General features: G+C 44.6%; 1 protein-coding gene across 1 annotated transcript; it reads right to left on the bottom strand.

The window, feature by feature from the left end:
- Nucleotides 1-2,557: 2,557 nt before the first annotated feature.
- On the bottom strand, nucleotides 2,558-15,662 carry fbln7 (fibulin 7). Its single transcript, XM_066696985.1, has 8 exons — nucleotides 15,018-15,662; nucleotides 12,756-12,918; nucleotides 10,768-10,938; nucleotides 6,322-6,447; nucleotides 5,635-5,772; nucleotides 5,056-5,193; nucleotides 4,376-4,514; nucleotides 2,558-4,074 (listed from the first exon to the last, which is right to left on the bottom strand). Exons 1-8 carry the CDS (start codon nucleotides 15,090-15,092, stop codon nucleotides 3,702-3,704), a joined length of 1,323 nt encoding a protein of 440 aa, XP_066553082.1. The 5' UTR covers nucleotides 15,093-15,662; the 3' UTR covers nucleotides 2,558-3,701.
- Nucleotides 15,663-17,981: the final 2,319 nt, after the last annotated feature.

Below are 17,981 nucleotides of genomic sequence, written 5' to 3'. Positions count from 1 at the left end.
TTCAGTTCTAGTGTGGCGTTTCTGTGCATAGAAATCTCAGCGGTGGGATTCAGCCCACAGTCTGAAACAAGACACACAAACCACTTACATACATTTCAAAGATGTGCCCAATTAACTTTAACTAAATATTGTGGAATTGTGGCACCTTCCTGTGAGCGTGTGAAGACCCTGTCAAGACCCTCGTCCGCCCCAAGAGCCACGCAGCGACCAGGACAAGAACAGGAATCGCCTTGAGCGCGGAAACCTGTCAAGATAACGGATGTCTTCCGAGGGTGATCCGTGTGACCTTCAGGACCCTCTCTTTACACAGTTCGACGAAGGGCACGACACTTACTCTCTCTGGCTTTCGCTCTCCTGGTTGAGATCCAGTTCAGCGTGGTAGATGTTTCAGAAGTTTAAAGCGCAAGTTCTAGAATTTCCCACCACGTTGTACCCTGCACTTGGGCCAATGTACGTTTCTCTAAACTTCCTCTGTTTCTCAAGTGTATTCAGTTTGGCTAATGAAAACGTAACATTTGATATAAGTGCAGAAATAAATAATGCAGTGGTAATTTTATATGAGATCATAAAATACCCTGGAGGCACCCTGCGGAATCGAAATGAAGCAACCGTTTTCCATGTCTGAACCTCCTCCAGTTTTTCTTTAATATATATTTTGAAGCCACATGATTAATTATTAGATTTTCACGAATGCTTTTCGGTCGTAAAAAATCTGGTAACGCTTGGTCGGAAATGGTTTGCATGTGTCCAGCGTTCTCCTGTCGGGTTACGTAGTGCGCCGTGTGACTGACTTGGCCGTCCGCTGCAACCCCTGACATGAACATCCACACAAAAATAATGGCTCTGGCTGCACTGGGGATTGGTTTTAACGCAGAGAGAGTGCTACGTTGCTTGGGGTTTAATACAACATTTCCTTTTCAGATATCTTCTTTTCATCACTTAACGAGAAAAACATGTTTGGCAGATCCAGGTCTGTGCATGTATTGGACCAATTACCAAGAAACTAAATGCAACTGGCAATCGAGAGGGAGCGCTACTGTGAAGCCCTGTAAATCGCTCGCCCCTCGAGAGACCCTGGAATTGCATGAGTTTCGCTGCCTGTTATCTTTTGACTTAAGTGGCATTGAAAGACGGTTTTATGGGGAAATGTTTTTGTTTTTGTTTTTCTGCATCTTTTTATGGTAGACAGAGAGTGTTTTGCAGAGAATATTTGGCATTGTGTTTCTGTATTATCAGAACCTGCTGGAGGTGTTGTTTGTGAAATGAACATTTGGTCCTAAAATCCCAGAAGGGCATGCTTTCTGAAGCCGGACACCCATCTCCAACTGGCGTCGTCTTTCTCCTGAAATCCGTCCGCTTATTGGGTTTGTGCCAAAGATATTAAAGTGTGGAGAATGATACTTGGCTGTCAAAACTTCCACCCCGATATCCCTTAAGAATAGTTTTATTTCACTTTATTTCAATTTCGATCATACAGCACACGTCTTGTTGGTGTTATGTGTATAAAAATGAGGTGACTATGACAGCTGCTTATTCGTTGTCCAAGTCTTTGGAAGCTGAAGTTTTAAGTAGTTGTGTGTAGGATGTATTTATTCTTCAGATCACCTAATTCTTCAGGCAGTGCTTTTCCCAGCACAACCCTCACATACTGGGCTCTACAGTTAATTTAAATCCCTGTCTTAACTAACTTTTGTTCGAGGCTGTGATTTCTGGACATTTTCTTGAATCCAGGCTTCTAAAAGTATTCACACAGACAGGAAGTGTAGTATTAAATTAATTTAGGACTGGGAAATAAGGATATGGCCTTGATTTGGGAAAATATAAACACACATGTACAAATACCAGAACTCCGCAGTGAACAAAAATGCAAATTTCTGGAAGGTATGATAATAAAACATGATTGCTAATGATTTGTTTTTGCTCTCGCGGTCGTTTGCTTTGTCCTTTTTGGACCTTGAACATGTGCGTCTTCCTGTCCAACGAGAATGTGGTTCTTTTGATCTTATTACTGAGATTTAAAGCCCGTCGGATAGACCCAGACACGAGACGCATATGGTTGATATTATTCAGTTTCCACCGATCTATAATTGAGAATCACATCAAGGTATATTTTCATTTCCTGGCGCTTCTTGTGCCTCATCGGAAATGGAAGAAACGTGTTGCGTCTCTTAAGCTCTTGTGATCTAGAAAGTCGGAACTAAAAGTCTGGCTTCTATGTGCCGATTCAAAGGCCAGAGGTCTTTCACTCATAAATACAGCATGAAAGTGGAAATGATTTGGCGCTCGACTTGTGGGATTGACGATTTAAATCAATGGCCCTGGTGATGTTTTTCTAGATTTTTGTTTTAAATAATGATGGTTTTGGCTGCTGAGCTGCTCTTCAGGAAGAAGTCTTTGTCTGAGGTTGTCCTACAGTCTGGAAGTTGCAGGTACAAAAAGATGCAAACCTGGGAGTCCTGATAGGAGATTTCAATACAAATCTGTCGTCTTTGTCCTAGACTCTTAAATGAAAAGATAAACTATTTCCAGTGCGATTAAGTGAGTACAGAAGCATAGATCATAATAATGTCAGATCTTAACCTTTATTTCATTTTAAAACATTTTATGTGCAATATAAAGGAAAACAGATATGTCTAAAGCACTGTATTACAGGTTGGGTAATTAAGTTCCTTTTAAATAACCAAAGCTGCACCTGGGTGCTGTAATAGCAAGGGCATCATATAAATAACATCTTAAGGGAGTATTACAGAAATGTACCCAAGACTACTAAAAGCCTGAAGTATATCACCTTAAGAAAAAATATACCTCTTAATATCCCAAGATTACCTGAACCCGAATAAAGTTTAGGTATTGGTCATGTACAAAAGGAAAAAAAAAAGAAGCCAGCATACATAAGAACATACACACAGGATCGCTACACTCAACAGAGGTGAATAAAGACTAATTCTGTTCCTTCTTTCTCTCTGAACACCTTTTCCAATTAGACATACAGCCAAATTCAATCTGATCTGTATTCCAGTAGTTCACCGATCTACCGACCGCAGTGCCCAACCAGGATAGGAACGCCAAGCCTTTTCAAAGCCCAAGCTGCTCAAAGAATAAATGTCCCTCCATCCTCTGTTAATATTACATTCATTTAATATTTGCATTATCAACTCTATCCACTAAGTACGAGTGATCGGACAAAATAGTCTTTTTTCAAAACCCTGTGGAAACCAGACGATGGGCGGGGGGAAGGTCAGGTTTCCTATTCTACTCCCTGCTTCAAAGTCCTATAATCTATTTCTTTCCATTTTAGTTCCGGTGGAACGGATGGTCGTGTTTTTCTGGGCCGGCTCCCTTGGAGTGCGATAAAAGCCTCCGGAAACACGTCGCAATATGCACTTCATTAGAAAGGCACAAGAGAGCCGTTTTCAATCGTCTGGCAATGTGATGGACTGTTCTGGTCCTGGAGGACAGCAGGGCATCCTGGGATTTCATCCAACTAATCTCTCTTGTTACTTAACTGAACCAGATATCGGTTTACTAGCACAAATCAAGCGTTATGTTTTCATTTATTATTGATTTGTTATTACCTAAATACCCATGCGGATCTGTGGCCCTCCAGGACCAGAGATGGGCACCACTAGGCCATAAAAATACATCTCAGAGCTGCCGAGGGGTCCCCGATGATGCCTACGACAAGAGAACCTGGTCCGCTCTCAAAACTCATGGGGGGAGACGAAGACGGTGACCTTGGACACGTGCTTGGCCTGGAAGGTGCGCTCCAGGTACTCGGACATGTCCACCTCCACCTCCGTCTCCTGGGGGCCGCGCAGCCGCTGCACCAGGATGAGCTCGCCCGTCTGCCGGTCGGAGCGCTGCATGACGAAGTGGCCCCGGCCATTGCCGCCCACGATGCCGAAGCGCAGGCTGTCCGGGCCGGGCCTGCCCGGGGCCGCCGCCGTGGCCATGCGGAACAGCGTGACCGGGGTCTGCAGGTCGGAGGGCAGTGAGAGGTAGTGGAAGGACACGGTCTTGGGGGCCAGGTGGCACGATCGGCTCTCCATGGGGCAGGGGTTGCGTTCACACTGGCTGTGGGCCCAGAAGGAAAGAGTGGAGATATTTGTAAGGAAATTACATTAATTGGATTTATTTACCTGCAGTAAAGACATGGGTCTCAGTTGGTTATTTCGTGAAGAAGTAAACAAACAAAACGAGTCATGTTTCACACATTGATTGCTACTGACATCTAGTCTTTTGATAGATGAATACAGTTTTATTCCTTTCAGTGACTATCCAGTCAGCACCAGGGATAGGTGGGTCTTTCCTTGGTTTCCAGGCGCCACAGATAATAATAATAATGGGAACCTGCCAAGAAGCAGCCAAGCCTTACAACGGTGACGTCTTCACGTAGCTGATGTTGCCGTGGGATTTGGGGCACTCGGGGTTGACGCACTGGAACCCTCCTCCCGTGTTGATGCAGGTCGTCCCCCGTGTACAGTTGTGCTGCTGGGCGAGGCACTCATCCACATCTGTAAAACAACCACATGTGACACATGACAGGAGGCAGACGGGAGACGCAGATGCGCCATCCGGGCTGCGGCAGCTCCTATGGAACAGCTTGCACCGACGCACTTTATTTACTCAGTTGCTTTCCATCACAGCACAGCGTCTCCCTGAAGGTGCGACATCTCTGACATTCCTCCAGCTGGGAGACCATGAGCTCGGCCGACCCCTCTCGTGCCATGTGAGCTGGGGGCCGGGGCTCAGTGAACGCGGGCCGGGGAGGGGAATTAACTCGCCGAATTGCCCCAGACAGCTCTACAAACCTAGATCACGTTTATGACACAGCTGTGCTTCTCTGACAGGCAGGCCGTAATAAGCCCTGTGCTTTTCTTTCAGTTGTTTTATTTACAACTGGAGCCCTCACTCATGTGACCTCATGAGTCCCATGGCAAATAAATCATGCTAAGCCTCCCCGAGCACCAGCCCATGAAAGAGGCTTTGTCAGACTGTCGGAGAGAGAGAGAGCGCAGTGTGGGGCGCCAGGGAGCGCGGCTCGGTGTGACTTACCCTCGCAACTCCGTCCGTCAGCCAGCAGTCGGTATCCAGTTGGGCAGGAGCAGCGGTACGAGCCGGGAATGTTGACACAGGCGTGCATGCAGAGTCTGGCCGCCCCGTCCTGCTTGTACACCTCGCACTCGTTCACATCTGCATGCAAACAAGCACGGTTTCGTAATGCGCCATATGGCCGAGAGCGGGGCCCGGTGCCAGGAGCTTAGTCAAAGGAAAACGCCTTCCACGCTCGGCCCAAGATCTCTGTGCCTCCCCGGGGCCCCGGCTCAATGGTTTGTTGAGAGTCAGGGAGCTTTAGCATCCCTTGCAAAACAAGGAAATGGGAAAGCAGCAGTGTACATTTTTTTTTCCATCTCGCTTTGTTACACTTGGATGCAAAACTCGATGCTCTCTGGAACAGTATTTTACCACGCTAACATCTAGAATGAATACAGCATGGCTAGCGCTATCTGGGGACAATCATTTATCTAGAACCTACATTCCTGAAGTGTCTCGCCCCAGATTTACCAATTAAAGACCCCACAGCCCCGTGTGCGGCCGGGCGGGGCGGGGCGGGGCGGCGCGGCGGTGGCGTACCCTGGCAGATGCTGTTGTCCGAGGTGCCGCTCATGTGGAAGCCGGCGTCACAGCTGCAGTGCTGGGCCCGGTCCACTTTGGCGCAGCGTGGCTTCCTGCTGAAGGCGGGGTCGTTCATTACGCTCCACTCGGGGGGGGCTGGACAGGCACAGGAGAGAAAGAGACGGAGCAAATGACAGGTGACACGTATGATTCAGGAAACCGTGACACGAGTCTGTCCCGATCTGTAGATCAAGATAACCCATGTATTCACTCCTGTTCACCACTTGCATGAACTTAGATTGGACCCACTGTACATATACTACACAAACACCTAATTTAAAATACCCATAATGCAATGTTCCCTTGTTGAAGTCATTTGAAATGTGGTGGGTTAAAGTCCTGTGCTCTCAGTCCCAGTAACACACATAATTGTTCCTTTTCTCCTGCATTGATGATACTGCACTGAATGTGTGCAACTACCTGAACATCGCTGTACATCTGTGACACGTCTAAGGCACATCTTTTATAGTGCAATAGTCAATGAGTTAAGTGAGCCAATGCAACAGAATGGCAGGTGATTATATTCACAATGACTCTTGCCGTGACTGTTAAAATCTCCCAGAATCCCCAGAGTGCCCCGAATTTAAAGACATGTTTTAACCACATTTTACAGTGCCGGATGCAACTTTGTGGATGGTCACTGACCTGTCTGCGTCTGGTGCTGGCAGTGGGAGCCGCTCCAGTTCTGGGGACACGTGCACTTGTACTGGTTGACCCCTTCCACACAGCTGCCTCCGTTCTGGCAGGGATTGCTGGCACACTCGCTCACGTCTGCCACAGGAGACAGAGAGCAGGGGTTAGAACTCTCTGTGTGGCAGATTGGCACGGAGGGACAGATCAAGGTTTGTGTCACAGCTAAACTTGAAACAAGAAGACGCAAGAGGGCCTTTCTGAGTCAGGTGAGTCCTGGCTGTGAGGCATAGTGTGAGTTTAATATGTGAGGGTGTTGTCTTTGGCTTTCAAAGATGCTTTTCTGGGAGAACAGGAAAAAAATATATATATATATGTGTAAAGAAATGACCAAATGTGAGTAATGGTGATTACAAGACGGAAACAACTCTTCATTAGTGACAAAGACGAGAGAGAGGCTTTTGGATCGGCCGAGGAGAAGCCTACTGCTGACTTATGATTCATAACCAGGGATGGAAACCAGGCCAGAGACGGGAGCACCCTGGCAGGACTCATTGCTCCCAGAATCCACTCGGCACAATACCCTGGTGACACTCGGCCCTAATCCTCCTGGTGTACACGCCTCGGTGGAGCAAAATGAGCTTGTGTTCGTTTAACACAAAATACCCTTATTATTAAACTCTGTGTCTGGCACTGGGCCATCCCCCCTGGACTCTATCTCAGTAAACTGGAATCGCTTTCAATGGCAGATCTTTCAGCTTCTGGCAGTCCTTTGTCATTAGGCAACACGAGACAGAGATTCTCAAAGCTGCCTTCCCTAGTAAAGACCTGACCTCTGCTGATTTTCAATAAAATAGACAGAAGGAAAATATCCAGAGCCAAAAAAAAAAGCATCTGTGTTAAATTCGTTCATTCACTCGTTCATAAACTCCAACCACACGCGGACCAGAGCTGTGTTTTCATGTCCAGTTCAAGATGGACAACATTTTCATCCGCCTGTCTGTCCCTAGGCCCCTAATATTGTTATTTTTCTGCTTTACAGAGACGGCAGGGACACAATTAAGTATTTTAACAGCCCTTGTCACAGCTAGGTGAAACAGATCTGCAGCAATGAAGTGAAAAGTGTTCCAGGATCCTGAACTATGTGCCGGAGTAAAAAAGTAAGTTGGCCAAGCAGTTATGTATGAAAAACAATTAATATGTTTGGTTTGTTTTTGGTGGGTTTTTATGGCCATCTGAAATCCAGTTTGTGTTTTTCCTCACAGCTCTGCCATGTCAAGAGTTGTGAAGACAGTGTCCATATTTCCAACGTCTGCTAGTGTGTGAGTTTATGAGAATGGCTGTAAAAATCTTCATCAAGATGTTGCGAAGCACATGTGCTGTTAAACTGAATTTGTCACGTGTGCAAAGCTGACACAGAACAAAACAAGTGTATCCAAGATGCTTGGAGCGTGTTTATGTATGTCATTATCTTTTCATTCAATATATAGTTAATGATGTCCTGGCTGCCTGTAAGATTATAGCAACTGCTATGTATGTACATTTAAAATCTTTAAAACTGAAAATCAATAATTGATTAATTAGAAATAGACAAAACATACAAAAAGTACCACAATTAAGCATAAAACACATGCTTTTTTTGTTTCAAACACCCTAGTGCAGTTTTACCTGCACTGTGATTTGCATAACATGTTTTCCAAACCACAAAAATGACAAAAAGTGAATAATGAAACCAGGAAATAGACCACAAATGAGTGAAAATACACCTCAATTCATCATATACTGGAGTGGTAGGCAATTATTTGCAGGCCACTAAGCACATGAAACATTATTTTAACTGCCTAGAACTCGTGGATTTATTGCCCAAAAACAATACATTCCATCTCTAAATCACCTCCAGCCATGCGATGAAACAGTCAAGTTACTCTAGTGTAGAAATCTGTGCCTGTGCGCCGCGTGAGATTAAGGACTGAAGTCATTTAAAATGTAAACGCATAACAGCAAACATCACAGACACAAATCCGTAGTTGATTTTACGAGACGTGTACAAAATGTTCCACAGCCCTGCCAATGCTCTCAGCACCAGCATTGTTTATTTTGTTGCATAACGTGCCTCCCCGGGCTTCATCTCCGCAATTAATACAATCCCTCCACGAGGTCGTCCCCGCGCTGTAGGGCTTAGTTTTATACCAGCCCTGTGTGTTATGATCAGACCTGGCTCTCGTATTTCCACCAAATTAGTCAGTTGACATCAATTAACCCAGCATTATTCTTAGACACACTGTCACCATGAAAATAACGAGCTCGGACCGTGGATTTATATAGGAGCGCTATCGTTTTCGTTGGCACATTCCGGGGCCTGTAATTTATGAGGATTAACATAAAGAGATTTGGTAATAAGTGAGTAATGGTCATTATTCTTGTTAGAGCTGCATAATTTGAACGCCTCCCAATTAGAGAGCGCTGTGTTCTCACGAGGGCAGCCCCTGGCACGGGTTCTTACACAAACATCACCTAAGAGGAAAACTGTTTGACGCTCGTAATAAATCTCGAGGACTTTCTAGTGCAACTGTGTGTGTGTGTGTGTGAGTGTGTGTTTGTGTGGTGTGCTGGGGGGCGTGGACAATCAGTTTCCCCTGCAGTTGAGTATATTCCCCCACATGTAGCACAAAATCGTCAGACTGGTCATTTCATTTTGATAGACTAATGCCTTTTTGAGCTTATTGGCCCAGACGCAAATTGCTGTCTTCCCCAGGACATCATCTCGTACTACAGAATCATCAGCATTCCCAATGTAATGAGAACACATTTCACTTTTCATTGAATCTCTAATTAATGTAATGAGCAATGGTAGGAGCTGCCGCTGAGCCCTGAAACAAATAAACACTTGAATCCAATAAAATGGAGGTTATAATAAAGAATACAATATCAGTATCGCTACAAATCTATATACCCTCAATAAAGTTATTCATATGATTATTATTACATATCTATAGTATGTTTAGAAACACTTTATGGCGAGTATCATTTGAAAATGGAGCAATACATGGCGTGTATCTAAACACAGAATCCCTAATCCCCTCGTGCATACTTCGGGGACGTGAACACTTCTCTCCGGGGCCACTTCATCGCCCTGGATATTTTTAAACACGGTCTCCACATTTTTCTCTCCCTCGGCTTCAATGGGGTCTTTAAGCCGCGCTTCCAAATTAGACTGCGTTCGTGTGTCTCACCCTGAGAACCTGAACAGACATAATTCTGTACCCAGCGGAGTGTTTTTCTTTCTTTCGCGGGAATGCGACTGAGCACTCACCATACCGATAGGAATTTTCTCTGTCTGTGCCAGCAGCTCAGGCAAGGAAGGAGGCCATCAATAGCATGCTTGGCATATTTCTAGGCTATTAGACCATGAACGTATTTAATGAAATGTACATGGAATTAACCAATGCCTACTTGAACTTGTAAAAAACAGAAAAAGCCTCCAATATTCTGCACAGGGCGAAATGCGAGTGCAGGCAGGTAGGCTTACAGTAGACACGGATCCATATCAGATCAGCGGCGATAATCTGTTCCAAGCGAGGAATGCCGTACAGGTGTTTTAATATGTGGGAATTTGATGCCACGCTATCGAGGGCTTCATTCAGCGCAGCTCTGTGTCACGGAGAGACGAAGAAAGGCCTCTTTATGTCCTTATCTGTCTGAGAGCTACCCCCCGCCCCTAGCCGGTTTAAAAACCCCACTGACAATCCCTCAGCTATTCCACAGATGCAGCTCTTTTATTCCCTGGGGCATTCCAGGGCGTTTTGTGAAGGTCGCGGTGAATAGGCAAGTGGGGTTTCTCCCGACGCACAACAATAACGCCGGCCTTACGCTGCTCTCGAGTTTTATAGACTGCTCCACTGGAGAGACGGATACAAGTGAAAAAATGCGAATAAAGATCGTGGGGTTGATTGTTCCCTCATGTGAGCTGTTCCCGGCAACGTTGTAATCAATGCTGATGAGATTTAGGTCTATGCATTGATTAATTTCTGCTTATTTATTTCTATACTGTGCCGGTGAACCCTCGGTGGCTGGGCTCTGTGTTTAAACAGGCACTCCTGGCGTGTATGCGAATCAAATAATGATTGTGCGCTGCCAGGAGGTCTGGGGTGGCTTCAGTGAGGACATCACCATTTAATCTTGTCCTTCACTGGCCTGCCTACATCTGTGCTGCCTTTGAACAAAACAGGTAGCTATCTCATCAGAGTCAAGGATCTCTGGAGGTCAGAGCACCTATGTCTTGATCTTTGCTCACCCTTCGACTGGCTTCCCCAGAGACCGAGGACTCGATGGTGTCAGGATTTGTATTACGTTTGCCTTTAAGGGAGACCAAAAAATGAAGTGTAAATCTAAGCCTTGTTTTCCTTGGCCAGTGGACACGGAAACCGAGAGGAGAGAGGAGAGGGAGATGTGTGTCAGTACCTTTACAGACAGAATTCATGCCGGTCCAGCTGCCGTTTTCCTGACACACCCTGGTGCCCGCCCCCACCAGATGATACCCCGAATTGCAGGCGAAGTGAACCTCGTGACCCAGAAAGTACTTGGATCCGAACTTCCTGCCGTGTGGTGGAGCCTCCAGCGGTGGACACGTGACTGCGGTGAACAAGCATAGGAAAAAGGCGCGGTGACCAAAATGTACAAAGGGTTGTTCAGACTTCTATGTATAACTTAATGCATGAGATGGTACATCCTTTTACCTCTTGAACTGGAGTTGCCTTGGATGATGGTGATTATAATAATAATAATAATAATAATAATACTAATTTAACCCTTAACCTTGAGGTTTTGTTCCATGAGCTGACACCATTCCCACGAGTGTGAAAAACAATACAATAAGGGGCAGATCAAACGCATATCAAAGGTTTTTATCCTCCCTCCTACTGAGGACACATCAGACAATCCCCACAAGGTCCCCGTGACTTCTCTTGCAGGAATACGAATGTCCAAATAATGCATGAAACTTCCAGGGGACTCTGATCTAAGTGGAAACACATGGTTTATAAGGGCATGTCCAACTAACGAGTCTTTCTATGAAGAAGAGGGAAATAAAAGACTTCTGTGATCTTTTTACATTCTCAGACATAAACATCCTTCCACATTATGTTGTAGTATACTTTTAAATCTCCTCCTTTTCGTGCGTTCGGTCCGTACGCTCGCTGTGACGGGCAGAATAAACATCGAAAACTATAAAACTGTCTCTTCTCCTGCCAACGCCTGTCTGCAGAAAGCCATGCTGTTATGTGCCGTGACACTAATGTGCTCAAAGAGTGTCTGACAGCTAGATTTCCACCTGCCAAATGAAACAAGACTTTACTTTTTGGCATTTCATAAGCGCCTATGTCAGAAGAATTCGGCAATAAAATATCAGCCAATGGTTACTGTCAGTTTTTTTGCTTCCCAGATGAAACTGATCTCAATCTTAATGAGTGACAACAACACTTAACTGTGAAATATTTCGCCAGGCTTTGACATGAAGCTGTATTTATTAAATACTTGCAAGGAGCAATTTGAATTGTGAGTTCTGTGCGGTTCACTCTGCTCTGCTTTTCAAATGGGACGGACCGGACTGAGGGGTCACACTGGAGGACTGTCCCCAGTACTGTCCTCTCTCACATCTCTGCTGGTCCTGCGAACTCCCCCGCTCTCATCAACAGCTGCAGCTGTGATGCGAAACCCCGGCTTCATCTTATAGTTACAGTCACAGCAATAGTTAGCTTACGGTATGATGTCAGAACTCAGAGACAGCTGCCGAGCCACATGCTGGATGCAGACAACAGGACGGGCGCTTCCTGCCGCGCAGAGGCGTGTGGGAGACGGCGAGCGGCGGCGGCAGATGTGGTAGACCACGTGCGGGTCTCCACAGGAGCTGTTCAACTGTTTAACGTCTGCCTCGGCACAGCAGGGGACGACAGGAGCCCGGAGGGAAGCCCACCGTGCCTCACCCCCACGGGACATCTGGTACCGGCTGCCGTGGGCTCTGTAGAAGCCACCGTGTCGCCCAGCCTTCCTGTCAGCATCGTAAATTTTTTTGCTGGTTTTCACCACGCTCTGACACTGGGTGGGCATCGACCTGACCTGGTCCTGAGACAGAATTTGGATTGGATCTGGAAGCCACAACTAAATGGCAGACTAACTGTCTGTCTGTCTGTCTGTCTGTCTGTCTGTGAAGCACATGGGCAGGCTGACAGAGGAGCTAAAAATGGGTGAGGAGAAATTCATCCTGTGGACCGGTGACACGAACCCTATTTAAACTAGCATCTGAAACTGAATGTGATTGCCATATGGATCACACCACACCACACAAAGATGATCTAAAGAGAAACACATTTGCTAAGCATTTCAAGTCCATTTCCTGCAGCCCAGTCATGTAATCTGGTATGATCAACGAGTCCTGTGCTTGGTACACTTACCTGCGTGTGGCTCTGATGCCGGGAACTTGGACACCGAGTTCTGCAGAGCCGCCAGTTTGGATTTCATAATGCGCAGCCCCTCAGCAAACCGCGTTTCCTGCCCTTTCAAGAACTTTTCCATCTGACGGATCACAGTCACAATATGGTGCTTGTCCACGCAGTTCTGTCCAAAGAAAACACCAGAGGTTTTTCTGTTTTAATAACCAGAGAACTTCTTGAGTCATAGAGTCATCTTTTGTCAGAAGTTCCACATATACTTCCTTAATTATGCTTGGTGATATAAAACACACTTGGAGTGTTCAATTTTGTTTTAATTAGTAAAATATACTCACCCACCTCTACACCATGAGAGTATGCAGAATTATAAAACCACAACTCACCATAAATTACTGTAAATAGTTAGATTTAACAAATACATGACTGATTTGTTAAGGGAGGTTGTTAAGTTAAGGATCTAACTGTATTGCAAAGTAAATCATATTTTCTACTCAGTGATGCAAATGACAGCACTAGTCTAATCCAAACACGAGCAGCACGTAATTTTGGAGCTGCTGTCTTGTTGCACATGCCACACGTGTGTGCAGGGTAAGGGTGTTCCTCAATAAAGACAGCGAGGACAACAGCTGGATTAAAGCTGCTCAACAGATGCTGCTGGACCACAATCTAAATGCTTGCCCTGTATATTTTGAAAGGCAGTAGCCCTGACACAAGGAATACTGACAAGAATGTCTTTGTATGCAGCTCAGTTTGATTTAAATTAAAGCTTCACAGCAATTAAGGACGATGGTGTTCCTAAGTGTGAAATGCTTCTGAACTCTGGAAACGGCTCTAGTAGTCCTGCACTCGCCCTCTGTGGACAGCAGGAGCAATGATTAATCGGGAACACCCACCTGCCCCTCAGGAATGGGGCTTAATTCCAGCTACAATACAATAAAACCCAATTAAATACAAGGATGTAAAAACGCTGTGCTATTTTGGGTGTTGAAATGTGCAGTTCGGGTTTTAACAGGAGAATGGGAGTCCTAAAGGGTTTCTTGGAACAAGCAAAATTGTATTTTAGGACTTCAGCTGGAGGGGAAAATCCATCAGTCAGCAATTCACTTTAATCCAAATGGTGATTTCATTTTATATTGAAGATCACTCTCAGCCAAAAGGTATCCAGGGTGCCTCACTCACATAAACTTTGAACGGGTTACTGACTGACCACAACAGCTACCTGCTTGAATGAAAATACAGGATTCCTAGTTTTAAAAAAGAAAGCCTGTATTTCAATTGGGTTTTATGTCATAAAAGTAGCAACAACACCATAAAAAAACAACACAAAATAAAGTTAAATAAACAGACGTGCAGTTGCAGGAAGTGCATCCAAAGCTATAAAACTGCACTGTGAAAATGATGGCTATCATGCACAATTAAATCAAGCAGTAGCAAGGAAACTGTTAATGTGTCTTAAACTGCAGTGTTGTTTTGGTTTATTTGAACTGCCTGGCTGTTAAATGTCCAATATTTTACATTTACAGTAGAACTGGTGTCAATCCTCAAACCAACCACCTACAAAAAACGATTTTAATTACTTTTGTTTTCTTTGTTTAATGAAACTGAATCCTACTGACCCAGCTAGCCTGCTAATACAGCAGTCAGAACATTTGCATTCTTAATATGAACATCTGAGAGAGCTGGCTGGTCTAATTCTTCCACTAATCACCTCAGAAATCCCTTGATGTTTTCCATTTCACTCATATATGCTCTTTTTGTCCCCTGGATAGCTAGTAAATCCATACCTGGACATGTTCCACCATATTGGTGAAAGAAAATATATTCAGCACAAAATAAGACGGAATTTAGTATTTGACTCCCAACAGAGCTGAAATCAGCAACAATGCATGACGTGAAAGTACAAGATTGTATTGACTTGCACACAAAGATCAGCCAACACTAACCCTATATCACATTCCCATTCATAAATGCACCTATAAAAGCGCACAATACAGACAAAAGCACACTCCCCAAAAACATGCAGTACTCAGAAAGAAGTGAATGCATGTAAGATGTATTGTGCATTTTGATAAGCCTGACATACATGCATGTCTAATGTGTAAGTAGAGTGCATTCTCCAGAAAATGTGCCAACACTGCTCTTACAACTTCAACAGTGCCTGGTCAGAATACATAGATGTCTGTGTGTTGATAGAACAGGTGTAAAAAAAGATGTGCATCCAATTAATAACTCAATCAACCACAGCAACAGCAACAGAGGACTGACCTGCGCTGCCCGGGACTGGTGCACCGCTGTCAGACACAGCAGCAGCAGGCAGCTGCACGGCACCGCGGCGCTCATCCTCGCAGAGTTGCGCCTTATTGCTCCCCTTGTGCGACGGTCTGTGTCTGTTGGGATCTGCTCGGAAACCAGTGCGAGTCAATGCATGAATAGTTTACTGAGTAGCAAGACGTCTGTGGGTCGGTGATCAGCAGTGCCAGGGGTGATGCTCCACTCCGCGGGATGCTGCGCCTCGTCCTCGGGTTGCGGGAGGCAGGGCAATGCGGGGCTGCTACCTAATGCGCTCCGACTCCCAGGACCGCTGGATGTGATCCCTCCCACCAACACCCGGCAGCGCTGAATCGCGATTGCCTTTCCTTTTTTCACCCCCTTCTTCAGAAAGGTCCCACAGTAAAGCCCCCTTCTGTGTGCGAAGCAAAGCCTCACCCCTCCAAAAAAGACAAAAGCATGATCACAGTGAGTGGCATCAAATCAAAGGGGCATCAAAACCAGAGTTCCTAGCATGTCTTTACTTTTTACTTTGTTTATGAAGTCAATGCTGTGCAGAGATGACAAAGCATTTCAGAAACTATATGAATGTGGTTGTAAACTGGAGAAATTCAGAGTTCATCTCCTTTCTCCTCAATGGACCAAGTGTGTTTCCCCAAACATCCTTGCTCCACAACTCTCTCTCTCTCTCTCTCTCTCTCTGCTGGTGCTCAGCCCAGGAGCTGCTCATGAGAGCCACATGTTGATACAAACAAAGCAAGCAGAAATAAATGGTGTGTAGTAGATTGGTTAAATTGCTCCCTACTTCCTCCGCATACTTTCCATGAATTTGCTGTGTGTGTATCTTGGAGCAAGCACAGTTTAAATTGACAAACGCTGCAAGAATCGCAGTAAAAATGACAGATTTCGGCAGATCTCCGAAAGACAGTTATGTGAGTTACTAAATCAAGTGATTTGTTACAGGGATATGTGTTACAAGATTTTACAGCACTTTTGGGATTAGCAGTAATTTTACTAAAATACACTAAATGTAACTGTTCTTGTTGTTCTTTTTAACTTTAAACCAAGCATCTACAGTATCTGCATGGCACACTATCAATCACAAAGCACAGTTTTGATCAGCTTTAGCAGGTTCCTAATTTCTCAGAAGTTAGTTTTGATGTCAGATTGTGTGAAACCGGTCCTGCAGTACCCCTTGCCCTGCTGGTTTTTGTTCCAACCTAGGTCTTAATTACTTAATTGAATGGTGTATTGCTTTGTTAGGGCAATTAAGGATTCAATTAAGCAATTAAGACCTCAGTTGGAACAAAAAGCAGCAGGGCAGGGGGTCCTCCAGGGCTGGTTTTAAAACCCCTGGTGTGAAGCAAGAACTTCTTCAAAACTAAATTAAAAAACAGATACATGTTTTGTCAACTGCCTTTGTTTATTTCATTATCTTTAATATGTTTTGAGAAAATAGTTATTTCATTATTTTCCACACTATTCATTAGAAAGGGATGTGAGTGAGGAGGAATGGATAATATTACCAAAAAGTCAAATCATTCCATATATTACTTGTTGCTTCCAAATTCCTTGACCAGTAATATAAATTAATAGGAAAGCAAATACGGCCAACTTCCTACCTAGAGATTTTCTGTCTAATATCAGACATTTCTGCTTTTTACATTTCCTGTCAAGAAAGAGATAAAAAAAAAAACTGTCAGTCTGTTATGCAAATTTACAAATGTAACAACAGTCCCCTCATGAAAAGTCCTTTTTATTTCTGTAACTTTCTGCAGGACAGCAATAACAGACCTATAATACGTGACATGGAAATGGAAAAACACTAACTTGTTTTTAAGTGTTATTCGGGGGGCAGATTGATTTGTATTTATAGCAAACGAGAACCAGATTTGAAGTGTTGGAAGTTGTGTAATAATGTTGTACGCTAGGTATGTTAGATATTTGTTTATGAAGTTTAACAGCCCGTCCTGAAAATCCCCCCTTCAGCGTAGATGATAGGATCGAGGAGCATTCCGGAAGAAAGCCCCTGCATTATCCCGTGAAATGAGCCATTTATTTATTCAGCCTTAAAGCATCTGAAATGTTCCCAGGGAGTTCAGATGTTCAAAACCACATTTAGAAATACATCCAAGTCTGCTCAAAGTTATCCTTCAGTGTATTACCCTAACGCTGTTCCCTACCAGGGATAAATAACCCAATCCAACACCAATCATCAGTTCAGTTTATTGCACTTTGTTTTTCAGTCAATGCCATTCAAATTCAGTTCTTGCCAAGATAAAAAGAAGAGGAAGATTTAAGAATAGATCTTCGCTGCAGCTTATGCAACAGGAAATGTAATTATTAGTTGACACTTTTTTATCTAGAAGTCACAAACACAACTCATGTTCAATACTGATCAATATGGCAGCTGTCTTGAGATGTACAAGTGGTGACCAATCCCTCCAGATACTAAGGGGATGTGATGGACTTGGGCAAGATACTCATGAACATGAGTGGATTAAAAATAGAGGCGGCGCTGTGTGTGTGTGTGAGTGTGAGTTTATGAGCACCTACTGAAAACTGTCACACTCTCAAGCAGCCCATGTGTGCGGTGAATGACGGAGAACCTTGTAAACATCTCTTATGAAAGCTTCTGTGACTCGCAGGTCAGAAACACGGACCTGCCCTGGTCATACAGGATATCTTCAAGCAAAGCTCTCTTTCATCCATGGCGCAATGTGCCTCAGCGTTCGGGAGTGAGGAAATTCCAGGCCGTCAGCCCCTCCAGGCTCCAAACCCGTGTCCTACGGAGAGGGCAGGAATGTGGGCTTAGCAGCTTCGAATGGGAGAGGCAACAAAAAATGCTTAGACCCTATTTTTTTCAGGCAAAATAAATAACCACCACAATGCAGCCAACATTCGAGCTTCGTCTTAAACAACAAACAAGCAGTATTTTTCTTTCTGTGCAGGTTAACACAT

The sequence above is a fragment of the Amia ocellicauda genome, chromosome 23, assembly GCF_036373705.1.
Source record: "Amia ocellicauda isolate fAmiCal2 chromosome 23, fAmiCal2.hap1, whole genome shotgun sequence".
Taxonomy (NCBI): Eukaryota; Metazoa; Chordata; class Actinopteri; order Amiiformes; family Amiidae; genus Amia; species Amia ocellicauda.
This window is presented reverse-complemented; position numbering and strand designations above follow the sequence as displayed.